We start from the raw sequence: 10,057 nt of genomic DNA, 5'->3' as shown, positions 1-10,057 counted from the left end.
AATGCGCCACCCAATAAACATAACTGTGGCTGATGATCATCACGTGTCTTCAGCCTTCCAGCCTCTTGACACCTGCAATGACACAAACAGCCCCTGCCTACACGTTAGGTAGAGGTCTGATGTACTTATGATAGCAAGACAACGACCAACGCCCCAGCTGTTTGATTTGGTCTGTATTATAACCCATAGCTGCCGCAACTGATGCTGCTCCTATTCTAAAGGAATGTGTCCCAAATCTCATCTCCTTCACTTCTATCCTCTCCAGTGCCATGTCAGTAAGTTTCCAAAATTGATATTTTGTAAGTGGCAACCCGTCCATATGTTGGAATAAATACCCCACGTTTGGACCCCTGATCTCCATGAATTCCTGAACTGCCTTTACGGGACAAATGCACTTAATACTACATTTCCCTAAAACTAATTGCCTGCCTTTTCCCAATGGATCCGCTTTGGACCGCCTTATATTGATCTTTAACTGACCATCCTGAACTATAACATCACCCTGCTGTAAGGCCCTTAGTGAGGTGTCCCCTTTTCCCATAGCCACTAACTTGCTAATTCGCAGGGCCCCAAAAAAGGACACCAATGCCACTGCTTGAAATAATGTCACCTCATATCGGTCCCTACATAAAGCTACCCGCTGCTCACATAGTTGTCCAAGGAGAGTAGGGGATATGGGTGTTCTGGCATCCTGGACCCTCTCCCTGGACCATCCTTCCAACATGTTCCTGATTCTAAAATCACCAGAAAAATCCTTGAATCCATTCGATCTTGCATAGAATGCCAGGGCTGACAGTTTACCCTGAATAGTGCCTGTGGCTAATCCCTTCCTATGTAAGACTATTATGAATTGTTGAAGGTGCTCCACTGGAGCTGGCCATGTTTGTTCTAGCGCCTCCTAAATTCATGAAACTCAGTACCTGTGGCTAAATAATCCTTTCGCGTCCTGGGATCCAATGCAAGACCTATTGCTCTCGACGCTTGTTTCCACCAATCTGCCAGACCTATGCTGGAAGACCTTCTGGCAAGTCCCTGGCCTCTGGTGCTAGCTCCCTGAAATGCTTGATCTATTGGCATGAGGGAGCCAACAGATCAAGCATACGTGACGAGCGTGCACCATTACGTTAAACTGCAGTGCCCGTAGGGTGAAAGCCATGACCAATTCTATGCCCCTATCTGAATGTGATGTCTTGTAGTTGTTTCTCAAAACTGTCATCAAGTTGCATTGATGAAATGGAGCAGTAGCAGTCCATGGCAGCTATAGAGATCCTGGTCTCCTAGTTCATCATTCGGTAGGAGATTTTGGCTGAGGTCAGGGTGACCCTGAAGCTCTTCAAGAGTCATCTGCTAAGGGATCAGCCTTCTTTTTTAGTTTCCTGCTTTATGACATGTAATCCAAAATGAGAGATTTTGCTGAACTATGCCTGATTCTGCCTGAATCACTATGGGTTCTCTAATCCATGATTTTAAGAAAGAAATCCACATGCTTAGTGTAGTAAATCACATTCGAGTAGGCCCATTGAATCAACGAAGCTTAGGGGATTCAACTCCTCAATCAGTTCCATTGTTCAAATGGGCGGACGTTAACTCTGACTTACTATGTTAAAGTAAGTTCCAATTAGAACAGGCTTATTTGAATCGAAGAAACATCAAAGGACATTGACTCACCCAATCCCCATTGATTCAAGAAGGCTACTCTAATGTGATTAACTATGCTAAGCAACAGGTTGTTGGTCTTTGAAGGATTATTTTGCGCAACCTGTGTTTGCACCAAAGTGTTTGCTGATCGAGGCCCTGATTTGTTCCATGATCACACAAATTACCCACATGAAGTTCACTCTTCCAATTGACGTTCTCTTGGAGATGAACTCATATAACCCTGAAGTGCAGATTTTTACAAAAAAATGAATAATAAAAGAATAGAAAAAAGGGAAAGGAAAGGAATAAATTCACTTTTAGGGTAGATATTCTAAGGGAATATTTTCCTGAGTCTCTCTCTCTCTCTCTCTCTCTCTCTCTCTCTCTCTGTATGTGTGTGTGTGTGTGTGTGTGTGTGTGTGTGTGTGAGTGAGTGAGTGAGTGAGTGTGTGTGTGTTATTCATTTTAAGCATTCAAACAGAAAAATACTAGGCAGCTGTGCTGGCACAAAGGAAATCACACAGTCCACATTAACTTCAATTCAGAGATAAGCCTCTGCTCCTCTTGGTATCTCCTGAAGAAGAACAGGTTATAATTTTCCTGAGATGTCATAAACATGTTTTCTTGTCCAATATTTCATAGGAATTGTAATCCAGTAAGGTTATCATCAAAAATGTAATTACAAGTTCAAACATGTTGACTTCTGCTTCACCTCTTAAGTCCCAGAGAAGTATCAGCAAAGGGACCAGTGCTGGCAGACGGAAGTGGTTAATATTTATTTCTTCTTTCACGTTTGTCCTCGGGATCCTCAGAATGATCTTACTCTGCTGGCTAGTGAAATTTGGCATATTTTGTGAGCCACACATCAACCGATGCTGTGTGCCTATTTCAATCAGGAAGGGTTATGTGGGCACATGTGAATTTTCTTGCAGGTGGAATTACTTCATTGAGAACAATGGTGTTTGTAGTATTATTATTTTTGTTTTGGCCTCAGGTGACATGCCAGATTCCTATTGCAAAATGCACCATCAGTGACCCTCTTCCTATCCTTTACAAGCATCACCAGTCAGGAGACATCATCATCGGTGCCATTATGTCTCAGATCTATGTATTTTCTGCTCTGGTAACCTTCACAAACCGTCCCTCTCCTGACCTCTTTGATGACATCGTGTATGTATTTTTTTTAATAAAATGCTCTGAAACGCATCCACCTGGCCTTTTGGTCAAAAGCTGCCTTATAGATTGTGAGTTTCAGTAGATAGTTTGCAACTTACCAGCATTATATTTTGCATTTCTGAATGAATGATAAATCCTAGCTCTGATGTTTGTTCCTCTTTCTTGTCCTTTAGAGTAATGCCAGTTATGTATCTTATATCCCAAGCATTCTTGCATAACCAGACCATTGTTTCCGATGCCCTAAGTATTAGGAGCACAGGACTGGATGAGATGATGAAAATACTCTCTTTCCTAGTCTTTTTTTGGGCTGACGTTATCAGAGACAATAAACGGGATGGTTTCCATTTTGTCACTTCTCTCTCTCTCTATATATATATATCTTGTAAAGCTTTTACCTAACATTTCTAATATACTGTAATTAACTTCTTTAATATTTGAATAATTTATTCTTTTTTAGCTTTTATCATTGTCTTTCCAATTGTGAAAGCTACCTTGTGTCCTTTTTTCAGGAAGAAGGTGTGGTAAAAATATTTTAAATAAAATTAAAATAGCCTCACATTCTTTTAATTCTCCTTTGCTTTTGCCTTGATTCTTTGCATTCCTACTGTGGTACTTTTGTTCTGTTTTTTTCACCACCTTATTTATACGTTTAAGAAAGATACTGGTGGGTATTTTAGTGAAAATGAGAATTTCACAAGGATAACCAGCATCTTATGTACTTACAGAATATCCAGGGCAGTCTGATTAGAAGGATGATTAATGCTTTGGTATTACTATTTACAGTACTATCAATAGGACTGATTCTCTACTCTTGCAAGGAAAGGACTTTTAATTTATGTCATATAAAGGTGTGCTCAATAGTAACAGATGGTTATCACCAAAAGTTTTCCATGCCCATCACCCTAAATCTTCTTAAGAATCTAAGTATTACCTCTGAAGCTGGTATCTTTTTCACTAGGGTCTTGAAAAAAAGAAACCTTTGTTAGATGTCCAGTGGACAAGACTCTCCTTCCAACTCATTCATTGGTTACATACAAAAGAAAAAGACAGAAGAACTGAAAGAATTATAAAAGATAGCCAAATATAATTGCATTAGATACGGAGCAAAAATCTGATATTCTAAATGTATCTGTTTCTAGACACCACAGCTGTTTTGTAAATCAAAGGTAACCAGAACCCTGTAAATCTGAGAGGAAATGTGATTATGTTAGGAATAAATTTGGGTCAAATGTTCAGATTTTTTTTTCCACCAAGTAGTATTGAGTCAAACAGTACTATTGACAGGATTATGAGCGTTAAAGACAGGCATCGCTGGACTTTCACAATATTTCCTCAGACGTTGGTAGATTGGGCTTGGTATGTACAATGAATTGAAATGTAGCACATCATTCTCAGTCAAATGCCCTGTGACACAGCATGTACCTCTTATCCTAGATTCATGGTTCAGATCTACCAGCATGTCCTGTCCTTGGCGTTTGCTGTGCAGGAGATCAATGAAAATCCTCAGATCGTACCCAATGTCACCCTCGGCTTCCATATCTATAACAGTCGTTTCATCCCAAATCCAACTTACCATGCTTCCTTGGAAATTTTCTCTACAAAGGGCAGATTCACCCCTAATTACAATTGTGATACCCAGAACAATCTAATGGCAGTCATCGGCGGACCTAACCCTGAAGTCATCCGCCACATGGCTACTATTTTGTCCATCTTCAAATGTCCGCAGGTAAGATTTGCTAAGAAGGCATGGGAGTGCATTATTATTCCTTTGAGGTTTAAAGAGACAAAAACTGCGAAGGAAATGAAGGCAAATCCGTTGCTTTTATTTTTTCAGTGAGTAATTATGTTAGAAGGAGCTATCAAAATACAGTACCACTTTGTGGTTTTCTACCATCTTTTGGTTATGGGAGGATCTAACCCTCAAATTATTTGCCACATGGCTACCATTCTGTGTATCTTCAAATGTCTCCATATAAAATTTGTAGATGGCTAACACCAGTTTCTCACATCAGTTTCTTTTTAATATTCCTTTGTGGTTTAAAGACAGAATAAAATTCAGGGCAGGGGGAAGCAAATCAATTTTTTTATTATTTTCTTCTGTGAGTAGTCATGTTAGAAGGAACAATCAAAACCCCTTTCTCCACTCTCTTGAGGATAGTATCATTTAAATTGGCAGATCATTAGCTTAGTATAAACAGAGACACAGACAGACAGGTACATTTACTTCTCATTTTAAAAAATAATAATTTCAAAAATTAAAATGAATGAATGAATGAATATTGTATATAAGATGGCTGCTGAAGGATTTTAAAGTTTAGTAGAATTGGTGCTGTTATTTGGCTAATACAGTTGGATCTATATATCTATTGTTGTTCTTTAGTCGTTAAATCGTGTACAACTCTTCGTGACCTCATGGACCAGAGCACACCAGGCCCTCCTGTCTTCCCCTGCCTCCTAGACTTTGGTCAAAATATCTAGATCTAGATCTTTTAAAAAGTAGTTATTGCTTTTACTCCTTTCTTTTCCTTCTGTTGTGTTCAGCTGATATATGGCTCTGCTCCATTGGTCAATGAAAATCCCCAGGCTGCTTTCTATCACCAGATGTTCCCAAATGTGGACCATCAGTACAAAGGTATTCTTCAACTCTTGCTGCATTTTGGATGGATGTGGACTGGGGTGATGACCATGAATAATGACAATGGAGAGAGGTTCATCAATGAGATTCTCCCTATATTTGCCCAGGAAGGTATCTGCTTGGATTTTATACAATGGTGGACAGTAGTTATGTATTCCAATGACATCACCGAAATGGTGGCAGAGGGGATCAAAATTTACCACGTGATCATGAGCAGCACTATTAATGCAGTGATAATTCATGGTGAAATTGACACCATGATAATTTTGAGAATGTTTCCTGGTATGTCAACTTACGAGGATATATCATGGGAAACCAAAGGTAAAATCTGGATCATGACCATTCAGATGGACTTTACATCACTTCCCTTTCAAAGAAGCTTGGATTTAAACTTCCTCCATGGTGCACTATCCTTTTCAGTTCATTCTGAGGATGTGTCAGGATTTCATAATTTTCTTCAGTCCAGAAATCCTACCTTGAAAAATTACGATGGCTTTATCCAGGTCTTCTGGGAAGAAGCATTCCAATGTTCGTTCCTCAGGTCCGTGAGATACACCCAGTCTGAGTCAATCTGCACTGGAGAGGAGAAGCTGGAGAGTCTTCCTGCCTCTGTTTTTGAAATGAAAATGACCAGTTTCAGTTACAGCATCTACAATGCAGTCTATGCTTTGGCATATGCTTTGCATGAAATGCACTTATCGCAGTTCAAATCCAGAGGAAGTTTAGATGAAGCAGGACCAAATGTTCTGAAGAAACAGCCATGGAAGGTAAGGTCTCGAACATTTGGAATGAAAGATATCTCATGTGACAAAGATGAGGGAATGTGTTTCAAAGAAAATCAATCCAAGTCTGTGGATGGAACAACTTCAGTTTTGGAGGACCAAGTCTACTTCAGTTGGCCAAAATATCCAATACTGGGGGTTTGAAGGAATCAATAACATTGGTGGAATATAGTAACCTGGGTTTCAAGAGAAATAGAAACAATGACTGAGAATCTTCACAGATATATCATATGGGATGTTCTATTATTTTCTTTTTGCCAAAGAAATTCTATGGAAAATCTTGTGGAACTTCTCTGAGGTGTTCTGGTCACTGTGTTATGGATGAATATCAAACTCCACAGGATTATTATGACTGCCTTGCAGGAGAGTAGAGGGGAAATGGGAAGTGGTGCAGAATCATCCAAATCCTCTACAGGAAGGATATCTTACCTGAACAGGACTCCCCAAACAGAATGTAAAGCTGAAATATGGCAGGGGATAAACATTTAGAAATCAGGGAGGATGAGACCAGGTGCCCATTTTCAGGCGAAGTCAAGAAATCAGGAGGAAGGCTTGGTTGGGAGTCCTGAAATGTGGAAAGAGAAAAATGCAGAGAATGAGAAATTTTGCAAATTCTTATCACATTGCTGATTGGGGAAATTGGAGAATGAACACTGGGAGAATATGCACTTATTTAGCATGAAATTATTCCTGCCCATGGTTTGGAGGAGTGCTTTATTGTCATTGACCAACATTTTAACCTTTTTATTGCAAAGTTATTTCTAATTATTAATTTTTTTAATAATAATGATCATGTGACATGCTGAAATAATCTCTAACTGTACAACAGTATGATGATGTTTTACTCCCCAGAGCACCATCCTACTGTTGTTCGGTTATGAATGTCTGAGCATCCGTATAATACCGAGTTTCTTTAAAATGACTTTCTTAGCATAGGTCATAACATAGCCGGAATATCACAGAGACAAAGGATCGTCATCCTTTTCAAAACTATAGGACTTTAGCTTTTCTTTGGTCTCTTTTTCATATTAACTTTCATTGTTCAATTTAGCTCAACCACTTTGTGAGAAGGGTTTCATTCAATAACAGCGCTGGAACAAAAGTCTCCTTCAACCAACTTGGGGAGCTAGAAGCAGGATTTGATATTATCAACTGGGTCCCTTTCCCAAACCAATCCTTTCTTAGAGTGAAAATTGGAAGAATAGACCCCATGGCTTCCCAAGGAGAAATGTTCACCATTCGTGAAGAAGCTATTGTGTGGCCAAGGAGATTTAACCAGGTAAGGTCCACCACATGTGTAACCATTTAGAAGTCATTTCCCGAGGGTTCAAGACATTCTTCTTTGTTTAGATGTCATAAAGTCCCATCCTTGGTATCTTGGATCTTTAGATGTCTTCAAAACTACTTCTGCAATGATTCATTTTAGAAACACTCATGGGACAACATCCCTGGTTTCCTCTTGAGACCAGAATAGCTTCAAGAGAGGTTGCATGGACACCCATGTTGCCTATAGATCTGTTTCTTTCAGGAGCCTGCTGCTATCCCACCAGTATCAGCTGCCTATGCAACCAACTCTTTGACCAATTGTAGGACCTGCCATCTCTATTCCACCCAGTGGAATAGTTGTAATTAATGTTCTTGCCTCTTCATGACTAACAAAGAAGCAGGCTTAGACAGTGTACTGTATTCCAATTACTCTCTGCCTCGTAGCTTTGCATCACTGAGGGAGGGTCAGACCTCTGCTCTTCTAAGATGATCCATGGAGTGTTCACCAAGATTTCCTCTTCTCCTGCTCACCTGGCTAGCTTTGAGTTGTTGAAATAAATTGGTGAATTGAACCACTGGAAACAGCCACTCCAACAGGACTTACTAAAAGTTGTGTGCAGAAGGACAATATTTTGCCTCCACGTTTTTGATTCAAACGAGGAAGGGAGGTGAATCCTTCTTTCTAACATCCCTTCTGATTGTGAAACCATCTGTTTCGTGAGCATTTGGGTGGTTTGGAGGCTTGGGCAAGGGAGTATTCCTTGGTTCGGAAATGACATAATTTTTGTCAATTTCTAGTAAGAATTTACTATCATTCTCTAAAAAGCAAAGCAAAGCATACTGCTTGTTTACTGCCTTGTAGTGCTTAAAGCAGTCTCTGGGCAGTTAAAAATTGTGTTTGTTCAGGATACACACATACCCCATCCCCAGCAAACTGGGTACTCAGTTTACCATCCTCAGAAGTATGGAAGGCTGAATGAACCTCAAACTGGCTACCTGGGATTGAACCAGGGTCCTGAGCAAAGGTTTGGCTGCAGAAGTGCAGTTTAACAAGTACTGAGCCACAAGGCTCCCTTCTTTATATCTAGAAGGAAAGGAAGCAGCAACCATGAACCAGAGAAAAATTGACAAATGTCTTCCTCCAGGCTGAGAGTTGTTAAGTACTGGATTCTTGAAAATCTGGAATGGGATTACTGAGTGCTCCACCAGAAAGTGTAAAAGCAAAGAGTTTACACTTCTCCTACGCAACAAGAGGCTTCTTGCCATGAAGACCTCTATGACATGCTAGTTGAGCATGGGGATGGCTGTATCTATTTAATTTGGATAGCTGGGACACAGGGAAGGAGAATTCCACCAGGCATCATTTCTAAAAGGGAAAACTCACAAATTTCTTTATATTCCATATGGAAGAGTTCAAGATTCTTAAAAAATTGGAAGTCTTTTTCATCAAACCTGGCCATTCCCCACCCACCCCATCTTGTGCTGTCAAGTCAGAACTGACATGTAGTGACTCTACTAGGGTTTCAAGGTAAGTGGAGTATTGAGGAATTATTTTATCCATTCCACAACCCTAGTGAGTTTCAGTAGCAAAGCCAAGGAACCAAAACCAGGTCTCTTGAACCCAGGTCTGTTACAATATCCACACCACACCACACTGGATAATCCTTATCTTGTTTGGCTCTGATACGAGTCTGAGTTCTATATCCCATTATCTACGTTTTGCAAAACAGGCCTTTCAGCTTCATAAAATCTCCCCGTTTTTTGCTTTCATACCAGTTTCCCGCCTTTGATACAAAGAAAGCAAAACAGGAATTATTACTGAAATGAAGATGATAACTGAAACAAACACTAAGAATATTCTTGTATTTCAATTGTGAACAGGCACAGCCCCTTTCTCAGTGTAATGACCATTGTCATGCGGGTTACAGGAAGGCCACAAAAGAAGGAGAACCATTTTGTTGTTACAATTGCCTTCCATGTCTAGAAGGGAAAATTTCCAACCAGAAGGGTAAGCAGATCCACCTAGTGAATTTTCCAGGGATATTAACAGATACATTTGGATGAACTGTATGGATGTTAGTAGAAGTGAAGAATTGTTTCCAGTTTGTGGCCTCCTTCAGATGTGCCAGTGTCCCCCAGGGAGCCTTATGGCCCCCATTGAGAATGACTCTTGTGCTCACAACCATTCACAAGTGACACCAAGCAAGAAAAAATCTCAGAAACTGATTCCTTTTTTTCATTAGTTCTCAGCCAAACTCAGCACAATTGTCAGGGCTGTTTTTCAACAAGTATTAATGGTAGTGAGCACAAGAAGGGATCCTGTAGATTATCTTGACTGCTGCCATTGATGTCTTCAACATTCAGGCTGCCCTTAGCTATGTTAAGCTTGCCATCCTTTTTTCTTCTGCCAAGCATACTCAGCAAGAATATCCCCAGCAACAAAGCAAAAAACAGGAATAAATGACTGCGTTTCTCAACATTTATTCTGTATTATTTTTAAATTTAAATTTAAATGTTTTTTAATATATGTTTACAACTAGAAACAGAATCTCTCTTTACT

General features: G+C 39.8%; 1 protein-coding gene across 1 annotated transcript in view; it reads left to right on the top strand.

The window, feature by feature from the left end:
- The first annotated feature begins 952 nt into the window (after positions 1-952).
- The window catches only part of LOC110070561 (vomeronasal type-2 receptor 26-like), a 27,854-nt gene continuing 18,749 nt past the window's right edge, over positions 953-10,057 (top strand). The window contains exons 1-4 of the mRNA XM_078378443.1: positions 953-4,540; positions 5,356-6,216; positions 7,283-7,510; positions 9,379-9,505. Coding sequence (XP_078234569.1) covers positions 4,214-4,540; positions 5,356-6,216; positions 7,283-7,510; positions 9,379-9,505 — 1,543 coding nt within the window. The 5' untranslated portion in view covers positions 953-4,213. The remainder of the gene's footprint in view (positions 4,541-5,355; positions 6,217-7,282; positions 7,511-9,378; positions 9,506-10,057) is intronic.

The sequence above is a fragment of the Pogona vitticeps genome, chromosome 6 (genome assembly GCF_051106095.1).
Source record: "Pogona vitticeps strain Pit_001003342236 chromosome 6, PviZW2.1, whole genome shotgun sequence".
NCBI lineage: Eukaryota > Metazoa > Chordata > Lepidosauria > Squamata > Agamidae > Pogona > Pogona vitticeps.
This window is presented reverse-complemented; position numbering and strand designations above follow the sequence as displayed.